Below are 21,995 nucleotides of genomic sequence, written 5' to 3' on the forward strand. Positions count from 1 at the left end.
TATATATATATATATATATATATACTGGATGTATGTTTAATTGAATTTGTTTGTTCATTTGACAGTTTGTTCTTATTTGTGGCAATCATGGTGCTGCCCGAATAAATTCAAATTCAATTCAATTCAACATCTTGAATATTAGTAAATTATACGCAAAACAGCAAAGCTTTTCATTCACTAAATCAGATTGTGTAATGAATAAAGATTTTCAATCTTCATACCTTGAATGAAACCCATCCAAATGTGACAATCACTCCTTTACTTTTGGAGCCGTATGTCATATTTCCTGTCTGGCAGCATTACTGAGATACAGAAAGTATAGTATAAAAAAGTATTATATCTAAGGTGTGGCGAAGGGCTGGAGGTGTATTAATTCCTAAAGAAAGGGATGCAACAGACATTAGTCAATTTTGGCCAATCTGTCTTCTCAATGTTGAGGGCAAAATCTTTTTCAGCGTGTTAGCACAGAGGCTATCCACCTACCTGGAGAAGAATAGGTATATCGATACATCTGTACAGAAGGCCGGCATTCCTGGGTTTTCTGGCTGCTTGGAGCATACCAGTATGATCTGCCATCAGATCCAAGCAGCAAAGAAGGACAAAAGAGACCTCCATGTCACTTTCCTTGACTTGGCTAATGCTTTTGGATCAGTTCCCCATAACCGCCTCTGGGAATCCTTCAACTTCTTCCATATTCCATTATTTGTCACTACACTAATAAAAGCCTACTTTGAAGACCTGCGATTGTGCTTCACAACAGCTGACTACACAACATCATGGCAGCGTGTAGAAGTAGGCAATATCTCTATCACTATCTCACCCCTGGCATTCACAATATCCATGGAGGTCATCATCAGGGCCTCAAGATGGGTGGTGGGTGGTGAGCGAGACAAGAACGGGATCCGCTTTCCACCTATCAGAACATACATGGACGACATAACCATTCTGACTACTACTGCAGCATGCACTAGGCGATTACTTGCAAAACTGCAGGAGAACATCAAGTGGGCCCAGATGAAAATCAAGCCAAACAAGTCATGAAGCATCTCAATCATCAAGGTGAAGTTCTGCAATGGTGATGACCCAATACCCACAGTGTCTGAGCAACCCGTTAAAAGCCTAGGCAGGTGGTACAATGCAAGCCTCAGGGACAAGGACCAAATACAACAACTAGGTAATGACATTTTCAACAGCCTGGAAAACATTAATAAGACACTATTGCCAGGAAAACTTAAGCTCTGGTGCCTACAATTTGGTCTTCTCCCTCGAGTATTGTGGCCTCTCACACTCTATGAGGTCCCAATAACAACGGTGGAGAAGATGGAACGAAACATGACCTCATACATTAAGAAATGGCTCAGGGTCCCACGCTGTCTGACTAACATCAGCCTTTACGGCAAAGGGGTCCTTGAACTGCCTATAACAAGCCTAACCGAAGAGTACAAGTGCTCTAAAGTAAAGACTCCAGATGACTTTGAAGGATTCTAGAGACCAGACTATCAGTAATGTTGCACCACCCCTGGTAACTGGACGAAAATGGTCACCATCTAATGCGGTTTTGCAAGCTACATCAGCCCTGAGGCACAACGACATTGTGGGGCTTGTCCACCAGGGAAGAGGAGGTCTTGGCCTTGCTTTAAGTAAACCAACTTGGCGCAAGGCCTAAACATCAGAGAGGGAAAAAAATGGTGATGGAAGAGGTGCGCCGTCAAGAGGAGGTGGAAGGAAGCGCCAAGGCTGTCTCCCTTGCCAAACAAGGACAATAGATGAGGTGGGAGGGCCTGGAAAGAAGAGAGAGCTCTGGGAAATGGAAGCAAGCTACATCAGCTTCATCATTAGAGCAACTTACGATGTGCTCCCATCGCCAAAAAACCTCCACCAGCGGTATGGAGAGGACCCAACCTGCGCCAGCAGCCATTGAGAGCAAGAGAAATACCACCAACTCCCTGCCCCTGAGAAAGACAAATTCCATCATAGCACCAACATTTATCCGAGGTCAGAAAAAAGCCCAACCATCCCTCTGCCAAACTAGAAGCTGGAGATCTAGCCATGGCCAGAGATTGGAAGCTTCTTGTCGATATTGGCCAACAGCTAATCTTCCCACCCGAAATTGTAGCTACCACTTTAAGGCCAGACATGGTACTCTGGTCATCTTCACTGAAGACTGTGTTCATCATAGAGCTTACTGTCCCATGGGAGAATGCAACGCAGGAGGCCTATGAGCGCAAGAAACTGCGCTACACAGACCTTGCAGCAGACGCTCAGCAGAAAGGGTGGAATACAAAAGTCTATCCGGCTGAAGTGGGATATAGAGCGTTTGTGGCTTCTTCCACCATTAGCCTGTTGAAGCTCCTTGGGATTCATGGACAGGCTCTGCGGCAGACAATAAGATCAGTCTCTGAAGCAGCCGAGAAAAGCAGCAGGTGGATATGGGCAAAGCAGAAAGATCCTGACTGGGCCCAAAAAAAGTGGCAGTACTGCACCACCTTTTAAAATTGGGTAACTCTTATGATTGGGTATAAGACACAAGCTCAGGCGTGATCACCCTATAGCTGGCCACCCTTTGATGAGGGTGTCTAGTGTTGAAAGGCCGAAACACCCACTGATTCAAAGGAACACTACTGATGATGTGCCCCCCCCCCCACCCACACCCCAAAGGCGAGTGAATGATATTGCTCTCCTCTCCATGTCAAAATACAGCTCCCATACTTTCAAAGCGTACCTCATGTGAATACCATCTATTGGCACAATGGATACTTTACCATCATATCCTGTGTTTAATGATTCCAAATTTAAATTAAATTCAACATCTTGAATTTGTAAATTATACGCAAAACAGCATAGCTTTTCATTCACTAAATCATATTTTGTAATGAATAAAGATTTTCAAACGTCATACTTTGAATGAAACCCATCCAAATGTGACAATTACCCATCGTACTTTTGGAGCTGTATGTCATATTTCATGGCTGGCAGCGTTACTGTAAATCTTCCACCGTGAGATCAACTCAGACTCCAGAAACACCCCAGATGGGACTCGAACCCACAATACCTGGCTTTCAGGAGGTAACTTTTATTTATTTATTTTTATTAAAGAATTATAACTGTAATTCAACAAAAGATGCCTCTGCCAAATCTAATATTGGGGTCAAAGGAACTGAGCGATAAAAGAAAAAGGGGGTCTTCAAAGCAGCACATACCTTTTTTTTCTTCTTTTTTTTTTACTTGTTAAAAAATAGTGACCACCCCGCCACAACCCCCCCACCCCCGCCCTATACTAAGAGCCTACGATCTTTAGGCTATATGTCTAATCTGTACGTATACGTATAGTTGATACAGTAGTTTGCTCGAGAGATGGGAGGAATAAGATGGCCACCCTGTGGCTTCAATGGCTTGCATGGGCATGTATCTGACTCCAGTAATATATTCAGTTCAGTGGTTAGGCAATAATTCGCTGTTGCTTATTAATACCAATAATCCAAAAATAATGGCGTCATTTATTGAAAGTCTGTACTTGTGATTATCCCCCCCATAGCCCCGTTTGTCCTTTATTTGAAATGGAAATGCCCTATGTTCTTTATTTTATTTTTATTTTTTGATTGTACTCTTTGTGAGCATTTTGAAAATGATTGAAAGGGAATTGTACCTATTTTGTTTGTATTTGAAATAAAGAGAAAAAAGATCAGCGGTTAGGCTAAAAGAAACTGCGGTAAGTGACGGAAGTCGAGGTTATGTGTTTCCGGTTGGACGCACTCGCCAATGGTCCGCACCGAGACTCGTCTCCAAATATTTGTGTTTTCCTTCTGGGCAGGGACCTCGGTGGGTTTACCAATGGGCAAAGTTTGTGGAAAACAGTAGGTTTTTTTTGTTTGTTTTTTTGTTTTGTTTTTATAAACCCACCACACCCTCGAGTTTGTTTACTTTCTTGCTTTGGGTGCGAAGTAAGTCCTGGCGTGTTGGTTTACGATTGGTTACTGCCTCCCCCCCGGTTATCTTCTTTCCACAACATCTCGCTTCTCTCTCCGGTCGAGTGAGTTCGCTTCTCCCTTGACGGTGTCTATGGCCAATGTCCGATTGCTCTCAGAGTTATTTTCCATTATGTGTCATCTACAGCTGAGGACATTGATTTTTGTGGCGTGGGTGCTGGGTTACGTCGTCTTTCTGCACTCCATGAGGATGATATGGACGGCTAAGTACACGCGAGGTCCACTGGCACGTTCACTTTTAATGAACATGGTGAGCGAAGGGGAAGGTACTGCGATGGAGACACAGGAGGTAGGAAATGATTGTCATCATTGGTATGAGATACGACATCGCCCGGCGCATAAACGCATGCGCAGTTAACGCCGTTGTGGTCAAGTGGTTGGCGGTTCGAACCCGGGAATCTCGAGCCCAGTTCTGTCATTCCGTAGCTGCAAAGTACTGAACTATGTATGGTTTCAAGAACTTCCGCATTGACGTATTCCTCGTTTCTTTTGTTCCAGTGGTACAAATGCTGCCCTGATCTGCTTGGGGAGTCCCTGCGACCTCTGTTTGTTCAGAGTCATCTGGATTCAGGCACCAAGGCTTTCCTCAAGCAAAGCATTGAGAAGTCTAACTGGTTGTTCACACAACTCTATCACTCCTTTGTATCAAGTATGCTTACCCCTCTGGTGTCACGCACCTCCATCAATGGGTGAGTCCATTAATACAAACACAACTGTCTCTATGTTCGTATGTAGCACACATTTCTAATCGTGTGCTCTCCTGCGTAGGTTTTTGGGTCGTGGATCTATGTTTGTGTTTTCCATGGAGCAATTCCAGAAACTCCTCAAGGTCGGAACGGACTGGAAAGCAGAGAAACTTTTGGACCTTGGAGCCGGTGACGGTGCTGTGACAGAAATTATGAGAGGTCATTTCAGAGAGATTTATGCTACAGAGGTTTCGGCACCCATGAAATGGCATCTCCAAAGGAGGAATTTCAAGTAAGGATTTGGAGCTTTCTTCTTTGTTTCTTTTGCTCTCTCTTTTTCTTCTTCTTCTTCTTCTTTTTTTTTTTTTACGCAATGATAAAGTAACCATTACCAAAAGAATTCCTTAAATCCCCAACTTGGACCATTACCTAAATTGGAAAACAAACGCGCAAAAAACAACACTATTTCAGAACCCATTTTGTATTCCATTATTTAGCCGTCGATTATGTATTCCATTGCAAGCCATTATGTCTTTTTCAACAATGGACTTTTGCAGTTTTCCAGAAATTTTGTGTATTTGAATTGTGATGATTAAGGTAATATTATTTTATTGTATGATTTACAATTTGTCAGTTGCAAGGTTATTATAGGTTTGGGATGTTCATTTTAGTTAATTTTTATTTCGTGTTGAATTTTGTTTTTTAAATTTAGTTTTAAAAAGTTTTCAGGGTGGTTCTGTTAGTTTTCATTATTTTTAGTTACTTTAAAAATGCTTAATTTTCGTTAGTTTTAGTATTATTTTTCGTTTAAAAAATGTGTATTTACTTGTGTGCAATATTAAAAAAAAACACCATGGTAAAATGAAAAAAGTAATGCATATCTTACCTGGCATTGCATTTTGGCTGAGTTAAATGAAAATGCAGGCGAGTCGAGCCGTTGGAGACAAAAGTCAAGCATGCAAAAGTGTCGCTTAGGAGTGACGTCATCTGAAGATGCTTTTCTATCGACTGCTGCTAGATGACGTCACTTCTTTGTTGCACACTTTCAAACGTCCTTATTACTGGTTAATATCAAAATAAATATACTTAAAATGACATTTAAAATCAACCCCAAAGGCTCATGTATTAAATTAATTACCAAAGACTAAAACAAAGGACAATTTTGCTATAATTACAGGTAGTTTTATTAGTTTTGTAAACATAAAATGTAGTTTCAGTTAGTTTTCGTTTCTTAAAAAAGCATTTTCGTTTTTAGAATTTTAGTTTTAGTTAGTTTCGTTAGTTTTCCTTAACTAAAAGAACCATGGTCAGTTGTTAAAATGTACTGTATCAAACTGTTCTTTTTGTTGTTGTTAAGAGAGAGCTCAGTATTGTTCATTCGGTAATTTTACCGATTCAACGTCATCATCATTGCTCTCTTTTTATTATTATTTTTTTATTATTTTGTATGTGCGTGTGTATGTGTACTCATTAATTCACCTAAAACCTATTAAAAATCCCATACCGTTCACCTAAACCGAATACTTCAGAATCTAGCTAGAGTCGTGAGGTTGTTAGGAGACCCGAGGCATTATCAAAGAAAAGAAAGGAAAGTGAAATCCAGCACCGACCAGACATCACCTACTACCCACCGGGTTACCAACCATAGTCTTTCACCAACCCCAGAAACATCTAAATTCCAACAAATTAGGGAGACCTCAAGAGACCAAAGGAGAGACTGAGGAAAGGAAGGAAGGACAGATGAAGCAGAGTGAGATCCACAGACATCAGCCTCCACCGATTCAACAACCAGAGGAAGAAGCAGTTTGTGTTTGAACAACCCCCGTGCCCCGCAGGGGCCACCGGCCGGAGAGCAAACCCAGGAGCCAGGAGCGCCCCCCACCCCAACACGACCTGCGCCCCCAGCCCAACGCAGCAGAACGGGGCACGGCAAGCCCGCCAGGCATCCCACCGGCCCACAGCCCCCGCTCCCCCCGCCCCCCATCCACACCCACAACCCAGCCCCAACCGCCCCCAGCACCCAGCCATCCGTAACCCCCCACGACCCCGCCCCCCAAACCCCAGGGACCCCCCCATACCCAGGCATCGGTGCCGGAGAAGGGCCGGACAGCGGAGCGGCGAGGGCACCCGCGCCCACCCCACCTCCAGCCGCGTGGTGGGACGGAACACTGGGGGCAGAACGGGAGATGGGAACTGTTCTAACATATCGTTTTTCACCTCACTATACCCTGTTTTAAAAATGTATTTAATGCTGGTATTGTCGAAATGTGAGCTAGTGCTGCTAACAGAACCCAATTAGAAAGTAACACTTGCCTCTCTTTGTCCGTTATCCACAGATTGATAGGTATCGACGAGTGGCAGCGGAACAGCCTCCAATATGATGTCATCAGCTGTCTCAACCTGCTGGATCGCTGCGAGGACCCTCTACATCTCCTGCGAGACATCAGACGATCGCTCGTCCCCTATACTGGACGCCTCATTCTGGCTGCTGTTCTTCCCTTCCAGCCCTACGTTGAAGTTGGTCAGTTCAAGACTTCTACAGAATACTGTAGACTTCTACTGAATTGTTGTTTAGTGGTATAATTCCACATGATTTTATCTTCTTTTTAATGACAATGTATTTATGGCCCACTTTGTTAACACCGGCTTTGTGTAATTTCTTGATAGGTGGGAAATGGCAGCGTCCACAAGAATACTTAAAAATACAAGGCAAGACATGGGAGGAGCAAGTTACTAACCTGTCACATGAAATCTTCCAAAAGTCGGGATTTGAGGTAGAGACTGTGACCCGCTTGCCGTACCTTTGTGAAGGGGACATGTACAATGATTACTATGTTCTGGATGATGCCGTTTTTGTTCTTAAGGCGTCAAACGTGACTGAAGAGTCTGGTCAATGAAGAACGAAACTTGATGTGAAGGTGCACCTATTTTGCCAAAAATGAACTCTTATATGGTGGGTTGGAGGTTGTGGGATGCGTAGGTTTTATGTTTACCAAACTTTTTATGTGACAGTGATACCTCGTCATTTAAAAAAAAGGTCACTTTATTCCCATACCCCGAAGTGTGTAGGGATGGTAAGATCTACACATCGCTATACTGTACTGTATTATGTATTGTGTGGGAAGTGTTAAGTAAATAGTATCTCTTTCCATGTCAATGTGAAAAATCATATCTCAATGCACATTTATTTGCATGATTTAAAAGACTGATTAATTAATTTTATACTTATTTCCATGATGCTCGTGATTTTTTTACAATTTTTCTTATTTTTACAAAAAATGGTTTAATAAAGCACACATACAGTATATATACTGTCAATTTTGACTGGAATTAAACTTCAAAATGTGCCATTATTGCTTCTTTGTTTTTATAATGCAATGTAAATCCACAAAATAGCAAATAAGAGGTACCAGCACCATTTTGTCCCTGTCAGGTAGAAACCCCATATGTCCAAACATGGTAAAAATGTCATCTTTGCAGAGCCGTATGGTTTAAGGGACGCTTTAAAATTGTGATGTTTTTTTTTTTTAAGACAATAAGGCGTAAAAATAGATTACACACATTTAAGCTAAAGTCCATTGCGCTAATGCTTTGTTGGCGAAGGAAAGCCCATGAGCCATCGAGCTGATACATGGGGTTAGTCAGCTCATCATTTTATTTAATGCATCACTCATGGTTGTAAGACCATTTGAAAAAGAATTTGGGAAGATGACGCAACACAGTTGCTTGCTTTTGTGAAGTATTTAAGGTTTTTTTTTTTGTGGTCAGAGGCTCAGTGTTAGACGACAGTGAGATATGGGTGGCTGGTGCTTGCTACCATTTTAACAACTGACTGTATTTGTTTTGTCTTTGTTTTTTAAGGCACATTAACATGACTGGGGTGGTGGTGGTGTGTTGATACTAGTGTGCAACAGTATATGTTAGCAATATAGTATATAATACCAACTTGAGTGAACTCCAGCAAAATGGCCTTTTAGTAATTAGTAGTCAATGGAGATGCAAGGATTCCGCCCTACAGCAACAATTTATTTGATCAGCTTTTGGAAAATGTTACATTGTACATGTTTGTTTGTTTTATTATTTTGTGGTGCTACCTACCATATAGGAACATAACCAAGAGTCAAAAGTTCCCAATCATTGTGTTTATATACAAGATACAGTATTTCACAAAATTGAGCACGCCCCTCAAATTTGAGTAAAATATGTAAAATGTAAATTTACTGTCTTCTCCCCAAAAAGTGTGTGCACCTTTAAATAAAAAGGTTCACATTGGGGCCATTTAACTGTTTCCCCTCCCTGGTGTCATGTGACTCGTTAGTGGTACAATTCCAATGCACCTGCGCAACATCATATCCAGAGGTTGTCTTTAGAAAACAGATGTATAAGTGCTGCCAGCATTGCTGCAGAGGTTAGAGGGAGGGTATCAGGCTAGCCTATCAGTTAAATTGGTCTCCATGGCTCATTACTGGAGCCATGTTCTGTGGTCTGATGAGACCAAAACAAACTTATTTAGTTCTGATGGTGTCAAGTTTGTGTGGTTTCAGCCAGCTGAGGAGTGCAAAGGCAAGTGTGTCTTGCCAATGTCCTCTGTGATGTTATCCTGGAGCATTGGGGAAAATAAGTCTGGCCATTCAAATTATTGACCCCTTTTTGGGGCATTTTCACTTAGGGGTGTACTCACTTTTTTTGCCAGTGGCTTTACACATGGCTGCTTGTTCAGTTATTTGAGTGGGAAAAAATTACACTTCAAGATGTATTCTGATTACTTTATAGAAATGTGTTGTCCCGTTAACAATGCAATAAAAATATTATTGGGGTCACTTTTGTGATACTGTAATGTAAGCAAAATTCCTTAATGCTGCATTGGACTTTGACACAAGTAATATTTGTATTGTAAGAATCCTTTGAGTTATAAAATAAAAGACTACGAAAAAGGATGGATGGATTACATTTAATTTGTTTAGCATAGTTGAGGGTAAAACAGTTTTAACGCATATTGCAAGGTTACGTGTGACATCTCGCTTCCCTTTATGTGTCCATGCCGAATAAAGAAATTCCGACTGTATCACCCAATTTAAACGCAACGCGTGTGAGCATAAATTATGATAATTAGAAAAGCTCCTCTTCTGATTGACTGAGCTCGGAAGCGGATACGATGTCCTATTGGCTATTGAAGTCTTGGTCACGTCCCGAGCCACGTCGCGCATTACTCGCCATTTTCCTCAATCTTGGCGAGCTACAATCACTTTATCCTCGTGTTTTTTTTCTTCTTCAAAGGCGCTAAGGTCACATATTTTTCGTTATTAAAGACTCTTTTAGCTCATCGCGGAGTCTTCATTCCCCTCGCGTCTGGTGGAGCTCTCTAAAACATGAATATCTTCAGGCTAACCGGCGATCTGTCCCACCTAGCAGCCATCATCATCTTGCTGCTAAAAATATGGAAAACCAGGTCTTGTGCCGGTAAGTCGCCACATACATTCACTAGCAATCTTTAGTACTTTATATAGTGTAAATAAATGAATGACGTGTAGTTACATCATACGATTATGTACGCATCTGTAGTAGTATCATGCTTGTCAGCTAATTTTAGCTAGGCTGCTAATATCGCTTGTCACAGATTGTAAATTGATTTAATGATCGAGAGACGGTTGACAGTGCAATTGTTGCTAATTACAAAATAAAATAAATGATGCTTGAACTGAGAGCTGCAAGAGAGAGAGGAGAAATTGCATACTTACGACATGACCAGCACACCAAAACTCAGTAAAGGCAAATAATCCACAAAAGTATGAGAAATATACAATCGCCAAGGCATTTAATACAATAAACTCACTGTAAATGATGACAAAAATATACCACAACTACATATCAACAGCAGCACAGTAACACAAAGGAAAGATGAACATGATGAACACAAATATGGACTTGAAAACATTTGAATATGCTGACTACAAGACATTCGACCCTGAGAATAATTTGGACCCAGACAAATCACTTTTACAAAAATGATCACTGCAGTTTCACTTGCGACTATTTCATGGACGATCAATTCAACAAAAATATAAAAAGGGAAAATGCACTTTCTTTCTTCCTATTCTTGTTTTTTCTTTTTTACTTCAACTTATATTTTAAACTTGTAATGTGTTTTATATTTTTCTATGTATATATGTTCAATAAACCAAACCAACTAAACATCTTAATTTGGAGTGCGATCAATCAAAAGCCCAAAAAGCAATGTGATTCGGTGAATATGTGCTCCCTTTGTTAGTGCAGCACGCCCCTCCCTCACTTTCGATTAAAAAGTTAAAAGTCAAGTTGACCTCACAACATTACAATGCGCCTGTTGCTTTTCCCTCTTAATCATAATTCCATTTCGGCGAGAACGAGGCCTTTTTGGTTGTCTGCTCACTGACTGACGTGGCATCAAACAGCACCCTCGAGTGATAACAGAAGTGTCAGCTGTTAAGCAAAACACACGTAGTTCATGACAGACAGGAGCGGTTATTCAACGGATTTTTTGGTGTTTCTTCTCAGGGATATCCGGAAAGAGTCAGATCCTGTTTTCCTTGGTCTTCACCACTCGCTACTTGGACCTGCTCACATCCTTCATCTCCTTCTACAACACAACCATGAAGGTGAGATGCGTTGCTCATGCTAATGTCCCTGATGTGTCTTTGACACACCTTTATTGACGTGTCGGTTGCTTAAGTAAATGTGGAGAGATATGTTTCTACTTTGTTGGACACAGTGGACTGAGTGACTGTTGCCCATTTTGTCTTCCAGGTCATCTATATCGGATGTGCATACGCCACCGTGTACATGATCTACATGAAGTTCAAAGCCACGTATGATGGAAACCATGATACGTTCCGAGTAGAGTTCCTCGTCGTTCCCGTCGGTGGCCTCGCATTTCTCGTTAATCACGACTTCTCGCCGTTGGAGGTCAGATGTTCTGCATGTGTTGTGCATGCTACACTCAGATGAGAAAGTTCAGAAACATTTTTACATTCATTGTGACTTAGGCCAGACGTCACGGCGGAGTACCGCACTTGCATTTGTCTTCATACTTGTGTGCAACAGACACGTGTTGTATGTAAATGTGCTACAGTTTCATTAAGTCAGGGTGTCGCTATAGCTGGTATTAGCTCGGACGCCACAGAGTGGAGTTTCCTCTGCATTTTATGGCCAATTCCAGAAGTCGTTCTTAGTTTCTTCTCGGAGTTGGCTGCCTTTTGTGTGTTTTTATAATGCCTCGAGCTTGCACTCTTGAGCAATTTGGACTTTCCAATTGTTTCAACCTGATTTTGTTGTTCAATCTGAACCGTTACATTTTATATGAAATAACAGGTCGAGGTTTAACAATTCAATGCATTGTTCTTTAAAAAATAAAATTAAAAAAATCAATTGTGTAGTCTTAATTAAAAATAGTTTTTGGTCAATTCATGTAGGTGCAAAAGTAAGTGAACCCTGAGCTGCATTGCTTAAAACAAGCAGTCAAGTAGGGTCAAGTAGGACAAATTGGTTGCTAAGCTAACCACCGAAATGGACCAATGACATGAGACGTTTAGCAAAGAAATTGTGCATCACTGACAGAGACAAAATCACGTTACTTTAGTCTTACCCAGGTGAACCCATACAGGTCAGTCATGCTGAGAGGAAGAGAAATCTATCATGCAATGTCTGATGAAGTGAGAGGTTGACATACTTTTGCACAGTTTTTCTTAAATCAACTTTTGTTCAAGAATGAATTATCATTCTTTTTGTTTAAGTCCATTATTTTCAATGTCAGCATTGTAGATTTGGGTATGACTAAACTTTTAATAGAGTTGTTTCAATAGTTTATACAAAAAGTCTGACCATTCCTGCAGGGTTCATAAACTTTTGAACAGCGCTGTATATATACACACAAATGCATATTTGTGATGTTTGACAAATGATCAGGCCAAGCGACAAGCTAGTAACAAATTATTTAATGCGAATGTTACTGTCGGCCGTAACCACGCCAAAGCATAAGAACATGCTAACATGCGTGCGTGCCTTACAGACAAAAAGTCTGTGTTGCCTTGGAAACCACATAACACGCAAGGATTGCTACAATATATTTGCTCCACCGCCTGGCGCAGCCTCTCTTCCACCGGGCATGTTTTCTGTTTTAAAAATGGCGGTACAAGTATTGCGGAAACGTCACACGGCAAGTTGATTACGCCATCACTGCGTGTGACTAAATAGACCAATCACGAGCAATGCTACGCCAGACAAGAATTTGTGACGTGTGCGCAACATGCATAGCAGATTATGGAGGACCAAAAACTGCCAAAATTTAAATATAAATTAATTAATAAATGACTAAAAGTGAAAATAAAAACGGATATAGAAAATATAATTCAAAAATTAAATCCCCCAAAATAAATATAAATGGAAATAAAAATGACAAAATATATACTGTATATAAAATATATATATATATATATATATATATATATATATATATATATTCAAAAATAAAACACAAGATTCAAAAAATAAAAATAAATACAAAAATAAATATATAAATAGAATTAAATATCAATCAGTAAATAAAAAACGTTCTGCTCACATTTATTTATTTTATGCTGCAGACGCTCTGTCAGGTCGAAATGTTATTCAAATGAGGGGTCTTAAGTGTGTTTATGTGTACTGTGTATATATATATTTATTGTTTTTTATTTCCATTTCCATTTATATAGTATTTAATTTTTTAATTATTTTGCTTATATGCGTTTTTATTTTTGCTTTCAGTCTTTTTATTTTATTTTATTAATTTATGTATTTTTTATTTTGTCAGTTTTGCCCCTCCATAACGTAGCACAGAGTAGCTGCAAGCTATGGCACTTATTTCGGCATAATCCAGGGTAGTAGTTGATAAAGCAAGCTTTACTATCAGCACTCATGTGACATGTAAAATAAATAAACACTAAGTAGCAGTATTCTCCTTTAATGAACGTCAATAATTTGAAAGTCTCAGTCGTTGTTGTACTACTTTATTATTCCCTACAGCAAAAATTAATTATTGAATTTGTGGACTATGAATTAAGCAGCAAAATCCACCTATTTATAATTAATCTCAGATAGTGGCCATTTTGCCATTTGCTGTCAACTGAAAATGACATCACAGTTGCTCAGGTAACCAATCATGGCTCACCTGTTTTCTAAGTTTGGTCATGTGATGTTTGCAAGCTGAGCCGTGATTGGTCGTTACTTGAGCCCTTAGTAACTGATGTAATTTTCAGTTGACAACAAGTCACAAAATGGCCGCCCGCTCAGACGGATACAAATATTCCACAAATGATTACAAGTGACGACCCATCAAATGCTTTTGAGTGTGAGGCCGCCCACTTATTTGTTGTCCTCTACTCTGCTCCAGATCCTGTGGACTTTCTCCATTTACTTGGAGTCAGTGGCCATCCTGCCGCAGCTCTTCATGATCAGCAAGACTGGCGAGGCCGAGACCATCACCACCCACTACTTGTTCTTCTTGGGCCTCTACAGAGCCCTGTACCTCATCAACTGGATATGGAGGTTCTACTTTGAGGGATTCTTCGACATGATCGCCATTGTCGCAGGGGTGGTGCAAACCATCCTCTACTGCGACTTCTTCTACTTGTATGTAACGAAAGGTAAGTCCAGCTGCCTTTTCACATCTGTCATTGGATATGCCGCACTGGCAGCATAATAAAACCTCTTGTTTTGGTTTAACACTTCATTACTTGGATGTGTGTTCCTCTCTTTGTAGTTCTCAAAGGAAAGAAACTGAGTTTGCCTGCCTAAGTGCCAAAAAGGAGCATACTGGAAGAAGGGGACTGGCCGGGAGGAGGAGACTCAGTGGACACCTGAGACCCCCCTTTCCGCCGCCACCAACCACTTCCTCCTCTCCCCCTCCCGCCAGAGTAAGATGCCTGAGACAGAGAGCAAGTAGGAGAGGCCGTCTGCATCGTCTTCTGACGAGCATCAGAACATTTGCAGAAGCTAGTTGTAGGCTTATTGGGTATCTGTTTGACGCATCTTGCATTAACTTCTTTTTTTTAATTACTTTGTATAAAGAAAGGACAACGAAATGGGAAATATTTTCTACATAAAAAAACAGTTCTCTGAAAATAATGTTAGAGATTTTGTTGCATTTAAAATTTCATTTGGACTTGTATAATATTGAAACATTTATGATGGGATAGTCCCTCTTCAAGATGGTATGGACATTCTCAATAAATGCACATTGCTTTTCTTTCACTTAATTTTTGAGAGGAAGACTGCATCCTCCAAACTTGATGAAAACATTGAGTTGTATTCTTCAGCTTTAGCAGCAAACAGCCTTTGTTTTGTGTGTTTTTTGGTTTTCTTTTTAAACATGATGTGGTTTTTATGTTTACAGTAATGAAAGTTAGTGTTAAAAAAGCATGATTGGAGCTCAGGAGTATACTCATTGTTGAAGTGTTTTCACAGTTGATCAGTAGCAGTTATCAAACATTGTTGAATAAATTGATAAACAAAGATAATCAACACAGGATGTGACAAATCAGAGAGCACTTGAGAAAAAAATGACAGTAATGCAGGCTTTGAACATTTCTGGTGGGTGCAGATATTTTATGTTCATCTTGTTAATGAACAATTGTCCCACTGTTGTGTATAATTGTAAATTTGAGAGCACTACTGCTTTGTTACAGATTCAACCGTGTAATTGGCTTTGTTTTTAAAGATGTTCACGCAGGCAATTTAGAACTTTTAAGTTATCAGCTTTTTCCACATGTTGCCAATGCCACCACAAATAAAGATGATGAAATCGCTTGTCTTGTGTTATTCACACAAAGCAATGCACTCTGCCCTGTGAAAATTTGGATTGGTCGTAGTATAATTTCCCTAACACGAGAGCGTGCCATTTTCAAATCTACAGATTGGACGAACATGTCACGACCACCTTCCGTCATTTCGTTTTCCGACCACGTGAAAAATCTTCTGAAAATTAATTTTAAAATCTCATAATACGCAGTCGCCCAAATGCAAAATAATATTGCCAAGCAATTTTAAAGTTAACGTACGACATGACTTCGTTCGTAAAATGTGGTGGGTTTTTGAGAAGCGGAACCAATGCGTATACTGTGGAAATGAAAGTCGGACCCAAAATACCGTCGGACCAAGGTTGAACGTCGACCAACAGCTAACTTCAAATACGGCAAACATTTGGCTGTGAAATACTTTATTAAAAGTACCATTGGAATAATATTTTGAGTATTTTCAAACGGACGCGTGAAATAAAGCGAAAAAGTTAGAAAGGGGCGGAATTTACTGTCTGGACTCCGAGAAAAATAAAAATGAATACAGGTACATATAATTTTTAACAGTGAACGTAGAGTTACTTTACATACATTTGGTGTACGGTTATCCGATGCAATTGCAAACGTTTATTAACTTCCTTATATTTCCTTTAGGTGTGCAACTTTCATTGAATGCTTTGCGCCTTTTGGTGTCACCAGTTAAACTCGTCTCTGCAGCGATCTGGCAGATCATCGAGCAACGAGTTGTGGCTGATTATGGGATGCTCGAGGATTTTGTTTCCATGGTTACCGACGCCATGCCAGAGCTGCTCACCAACTGTCAGCGGACCCAACTCCTCCTGGGCCTCAGAGCACAGGTTAGGTGGTCACTCCAAATTAGAATGCAAGCTTCCAGAAATATTAATTTCATATAATCCCACTTTTTTTTGCTTGTTTTTGTTTTAGTTGATCCTTGAGATATGTCATTTGAAAGGCAAGGCTCATGTCCGTGATGTCGAGCAGCACCTGGATAGGATGAACATCCTTGTCAAGGTATTCATATACATGTGTTCACCTCATTTGAAATTCATATACAAGTAATGACTTAAAAGGATGGTTACCGAGTCACTTTATTTCTGATACTCATGAGATTTTACTTTGTTTTGCAGACTTGTGTTGCAAATGACCATGTCAATCCATGCTCAACTTTTGTGGATTTTGTGAAACACTTACTGGACAATCCAGCTGAGAGGGGACACTTTTTTACTGTAAGTGCTAATGCTGAAATTCGAATGAAACGTGGCATACAGATGATTGGGTAAAAAAGGGGTTCATTGTAACTGGATTTCTGCAGAAATTGGTTTACATGTTCTTAATTTATTCCGAGACTCCCAATTCAGATTATTAGAGACTAAAGGTTACATTTGGTTTCCTTTTAGGAGGTTTTTCCCAAGGAGTTTGGCCCATCATACGACAATGCTCTTAAGTCCCTATTGGAGCTTTTTCTGTCCAGACTTGAGGCTTTTCTTCCTGAGCAAACCTTTCAACAGGTACATACAAAAAAATGTAAATATATTACAAAGACACTCGTTATATTCACAAGGACATTTATTTTTCTTATAGGTTGCCTCCACATGTGGTGAGGTGTCCTCTGTTCTGGGCGATTGCTTGGATACCATCCGTAACTGTAACACGCTTAAAACTCTGCTTCAGTATTACAAATACCAAAGCCCACTAGGACACAATGGTAAGTCTTTTTCAGTTACTTTTATTTGTTTTTTTCAATTACAAGTAGTCGTCAACTTACGAACACAATGGGTTCTGAGACCATGTTTGTAAAATAGAATGTTATTAAATGACAAACAAATTTAAATTAAAACAAATATTACATATATGAAATAAAATGTAATTATATACAGTATATACTATAATGTAGGCATACAGTATCCTGTCTATACATACATTAAAAAAATAATAAACTAATGAAATGGAGGACTACCTGTTTGACCACAACTGCTACAACCACTACATTTTTTCAATTGTAAAGAGCTATAATGTACATTTTAGGCTTAATATACCAGGCGTTTTGTGTAGTTTTCACAGAGTTTCCGTGGGTCGTTAAAAACATTAAAAGTCAATAAATTGGTTTTGGCTAAAATTATGGCCTTAAATGGCATTAAAAACCATTAAATATCTTGTCCAAAGGCGTTAAAAATGTTAATACAATTGATGTATACAATGCAATTTGCTCTGAATTTGAAGAGAATAATGTACTGTTCCTGTCTCCAACTTTGAACATGAAACACTAATGCCACCTAGTGGCAGAGAGTTATCTCAACACAAATCTACAACTCAATGTTGCACACTCCTGTTTTTAACTTCGAATCACTTTATGAAGTACTTGCTATGAAATTGCTGAATCAGTTAACTGAAAGATACAACCACCTTTGTATAGGTAGCCATATATGTCCACTTCTTTTAAGTTAATTATCAAGAGTATGGAAAACTTGAAAACAACATTTTATTGTACATTTAGAACAGCTATCGCGTGCGATTAATCACGAGTTAACTATGGAAATCATGCAATTAATTACGATTAAAAATTGTAATCGACTGACAGTCCTAATAAATACACACATGTACAGTATATATGTGTGCGTGTGTATATGCAGTTTCATGTGGGCATTAAAGTTGCATTAACAATAGAGGTGGGAATCTTTGAATGTTTCACTATTCGATTCAATTAAGATTTTTGGGTGTGCGATTCGATTCAGAATAGATTTCTGATTACGAACGATTTTTGCTTCAAAATGATTTGATTGACAATGATTTTTGCTTCAATTTATTGATGTTCAAGGAATCATAATGATCTACTTCAGTCTGACTCGCTAATGCTAATTAATGCGCTACTCGCGGCACTTTTATCACTCAAAAGAACGGCTCCATGCTGCAAAAAAACAACTTTTATTGGAATAACTTGATCGTGACTTTTTCCTTCTACTCTCTAATGTGGCTACAACTTAACAGTGTATTAGATCGCAGGGAACCACACTGCCCCTAATTGGCCAAATCAGGTACAACATGAACAGCGCTCCCAATAAAGGAACACACAAACAAAGGGAAGACAGTATAAAATAATTTAAATAAAATCAATTTTGGGACATTTAAAATCGATTCCGAATTCTGAATCGTGATTCTTATGAGAATCTATTTTTTGGCACACACCTAATTAACAATGACATAAAAAAACATCAAATGAAATTTGCTGATACCTGCAGAAACCTTATATTAGTTGCTGACCGATTATTTGAATAATGAAATACCATATTTTTTTCTCTTTACAGATGTTTACTCAGATGGCACCTACATAATGTCTGCTCTCAAGTGTGCTTCAGTAAAATATACATTTTTGCAGGAAACCCCTGCACACAAGGAATCTAAAACAACCACAGGAAATCAACTCAGGATAGAGTTTGATGAAGCTCATGAAGAAATCACAGACCATGAAGAAAATGTCGAAAGTCAAATTAAAACGGATAACTGCGTTCAAGGGAAAACACTTGATGGGACTTTGCAGTCTCGACCTGCGCGTCGGAACCGAGGACTAAAAATGAAAACGATTTTGTTGGAAGAGAAAAAAGGACTCGGTGGCGAAGAAGATCTCCCAGTGAGCAAATCAGTTTCCAGTCAAATGGAATCACCTGTTGTGAGCCCTCCTGATTATTCTGACAGTGAGGACAATGGAAGCGAAGAATCTTCCTGGTCTTTCTATTCAGATGAGAACTCTCACGGTAGTCCAAGTTTATGGTCCGGCTACTCTGGTGAGGATATATCAGATGTGACCTCTGTCAATTATTTTCCAAATGTCTTAAATGAGGTCACTTCTGACACAAAAAAAGACAAATCTGCCGCTCCCAGCACAAAACGTCTCTCCAGCCAAAACAAGGTCCCGCCGAAAAAGTCTCGTCAAGTCAAGTGTTTCATCTGCAGTGAGCAAGTGAGCACCACCCTGAAAACTCACATGAGAAGCCACTTCCCAGACGGTCAGTATAGCTGCCCGCATTGCAACAGCAGGTTTAAACTCTTCTCATCTCTGAAGACGCATTTGGTCAAAAAATGCTACGATCACGCTCAGCAGCAGTTGGACCCTGAGACGGGCCACGATCTTTATAAATGCGACCGCTGCGAGAAGGCTTTCAAGTATAGGCACTCACTGGAAGCCCACAAACAGACCCACGATGAACTCTACTGCAGCGTGTGCAGGAAAATCTTAAAAGATGCCACGACATTAGAAAGGCATAAGGCCTCCCACACCGAGTTTCGGTGTACTCGCTGTGAGGAGACCTTCACTCTTTTCAAACCCTTGCGCAGACATTATCAACATTTCCACAATATTAGCAGACCCTTTAAGTGCTTGTGCTGCTCCAAAACATTCTCCAGGCTTGAGTATTTAATCAGACACGAATGGAGGGACGCCGGTCATCTGCCGCTAAAGTGCAATATTTGCGCTATGGGATTTAAAAGAGATTACGATCTGATTTCACATCAAAGGGTTCACACCAAGGAGAAACCCTACCTCTGTGGAGTGTGTGGGAAAACCTTCTCCCAGAAGCCCAATCTGCTCCGGCACCATCGTTTCCTCCACAGCGAGCGTAAAAACGAAAAGAAATACTTCTGCACGGAATGTCAGACATCATTCAAAGAGAAAGGCGCCCTGCTACAGCACCATAAGCGCAAGCACCTCAACGAAGGCATCGACCGTTGTCTGTGCCCGTACTGCGGGAAGTCCTTCTCCTCGTCATCCATCGCCAGACACAGGCTGATGCACACCGGAGAGAGACCTTTCACATGCACGGCTGCCGATTGTAACAAGTCTTTCTTGACGGCTACCGAGCAGAAGAAACACTTTCTCATGCACCACTCAACCGAGCGGCCGTTCAGATGCGATATTTGCGGGAAGGGCTTCGTCACAGTCGGGATTCGGAATCAGCATTTGAAGATACATTCAGGCAAGAAACCGTTTGTATGCAACATTTGCATGAAGGGCTTCGCGAAGCGCCACGCCCTGAATAGACATAAGAGACTAGTGCACGCAGTTTCAAAATAGGGCGAGTTGTGATCCTTCCGTGCCCAAATTTCAATATGATGTTACCTAGTCTATCACTAGTAGAGATAGACCGATATGTTTTTTTTCCAGGGCTGATACCGATACCAATTATTGCTAGTCAAGGAGACAGATAAATATTGCCGTCAATTTTTTTTAAAGTATAAATTCCAACTCTTTGTTGGAATGCTTTAAAGAATATAATAAAATGTTTATTTATTTTTATCATAGACAATCGTCAAACAACAAAAACTTCAGAGAGCTCCCAGGGTCATAAGTATGTCTTAAAAATTAAATGAAAACCTAAACAAGTAAATGTCATAGCTCCCTATAGTTTTCTACAATAAATACATCCAAAATTCCAAAATAGCTCAAATGTCAAATTTTCAGGTATCTTTGTTATACTTTCAAATAAGATGCGAAGATGTGAAGTTTCTAGGGTGTAAGCTAACTGAAAATCTAAATATATTGTTTCCTGAGGTCAACTTTTATATGGATCTATTATCAGACATCCGATTTTTGAAAAAGGCCGATACTGATTATATAACAGTACAGTATGGTGGGAGGTAACTTCATGCCTTCTTGTGCTACAATGCTATGCTAACTAGCTAATTTATAACCACACTTATGTTGTCTGTCTGGTTGTTGTTTTTTTACATAACTGTACAGTATTGTTTTTTTTGGGGGTGCTAATTCATGACAACTAAGATGTTGACAACACGTGGTCCTTGTATGAAATTCTTACACTGTCGACTGTGACCTATTTTTAAAACAGGTCCGCAGGCTACTCATGTGGTCCTCAGGGGCTGCCCGATGTCAGCGGGCACCACGTTGGTGACCCCTGGTCGAGATGATTTGCCACAAGCTTTCTTGTCTCCGTTAACTGCTTCCATATGTAAAACCTGTTTTCCTGATATTTTTCTTTAATTTGGATTTTGGTACAATCCCTTACATACGGAAAACTTCAAGTAGTACCTGTGACCTGTATTGAATCCATAGTTACTATTAACACTCCCACACTGGCAATTTTTCAAAGCCATGTGGCTCAATTGTCTTTTGAGCATGGCAATGCATGTGATTAGGTGCACGAGAGGACAGCTTCCCCTGTTGGTCAATCTGTAATTTTATTTCATTTATGTGATGCAAAACAATAAAATAAACAATAAAAACATGTGCTCCATTGTTATTCAATTTGACTACTTTGAGATGAGGAAATGTGATGACATCAGCAATTCTCTGTGTTCTAAATTTGATATAAGGGATGTCTAACAAAATAGCTAATGTGAGACACACATGGTTTTCGTTTTATTTCCATTTTGCAGGAGGCCTGTTTTGTATCTTTGAATGTTATTCAATTTAAAAACACTTTACACTGCATGTCCTGCATGATGACTGTGCACAGCATATTGCAGAAGAGTTTTCAGAGGTTACAATA

The 21,995-nt window shown here is 39.9% G+C and overlaps 3 protein-coding genes and 1 pseudogene across 6 annotated transcripts; all 4 read left to right on the plus strand.

The window, feature by feature from the left end:
* Positions 1-840: 840 nt before the first annotated feature.
* Positions 841-1,488, plus strand: LOC147157128 (uncharacterized; annotated as a pseudogene).
* Positions 1,489-3,878: 2,390 nt separating this feature from the next.
* On the plus strand, positions 3,879-8,025 carry mettl9 (methyltransferase 9, His-X-His N1-histidine). 2 transcript variants are annotated; one of them, XM_086065354.1, is made up of 6 exons: positions 3,887-4,030; positions 4,114-4,275; positions 4,485-4,675; positions 4,755-4,964; positions 7,009-7,193; positions 7,340-8,025. In XM_086065354.1, exons 2-6 carry the CDS (start codon positions 4,171-4,173, stop codon positions 7,567-7,569), a joined length of 921 nt encoding a protein of 306 aa, XP_085921480.1. In that variant the 5' UTR covers positions 3,887-4,030; positions 4,114-4,170; the 3' UTR covers positions 7,570-8,025. The 2 variants fall into 2 exon arrangements, with proteins under 2 accessions (XP_085921479.1, XP_085921480.1); XM_086065353.1 differs by having other exon boundaries at positions 3,879-4,275.
* Positions 8,026-9,856: 1,831 nt separating this feature from the next.
* On the plus strand, positions 9,857-15,488 carry kdelr2b (KDEL endoplasmic reticulum protein retention receptor 2b). Its single transcript, XM_086065212.1, has 5 exons — positions 9,857-10,132; positions 11,207-11,307; positions 11,456-11,614; positions 14,076-14,328; positions 14,445-15,488. Exons 1-5 carry the CDS (start codon positions 10,042-10,044, stop codon positions 14,477-14,479), a joined length of 639 nt encoding a protein of 212 aa, XP_085921338.1. The 5' UTR covers positions 9,857-10,041; the 3' UTR covers positions 14,480-15,488.
* A 347-nt stretch (positions 15,489-15,835) lies between these two features.
* LOC147157131 (uncharacterized) lies at positions 15,836-21,735 on the plus strand. Of its 3 annotated transcripts, none has more exons than XM_086063653.1 (7): positions 15,836-16,024; positions 16,132-16,334; positions 16,423-16,509; positions 16,626-16,724; positions 16,896-17,006; positions 17,080-17,203; positions 18,801-21,735. In XM_086063653.1, exons 1-7 carry the CDS (start codon positions 16,015-16,017, stop codon positions 20,561-20,563), a joined length of 2,397 nt encoding a protein of 798 aa, XP_085919779.1. In that variant the 5' UTR covers positions 15,836-16,014; the 3' UTR covers positions 20,564-21,735. The 3 variants fall into 3 exon arrangements, with proteins under 3 accessions (XP_085919779.1, XP_085919780.1, XP_085919781.1); XM_086063654.1 differs by having other exon boundaries at positions 16,177-16,334; XM_086063655.1 differs by having other exon boundaries at positions 18,872-19,034.
* Positions 21,736-21,995: the final 260 nt, after the last annotated feature.

Source organism: Leptonotus elevatus, chromosome 20 (genome assembly GCF_054856555.1).
Source record: "Leptonotus elevatus isolate MCC_2025b chromosome 20, RoL_Lele_1.0, whole genome shotgun sequence".
Classification (NCBI taxonomy): domain Eukaryota; kingdom Metazoa; phylum Chordata; class Actinopteri; order Syngnathiformes; family Syngnathidae; genus Leptonotus; species Leptonotus elevatus.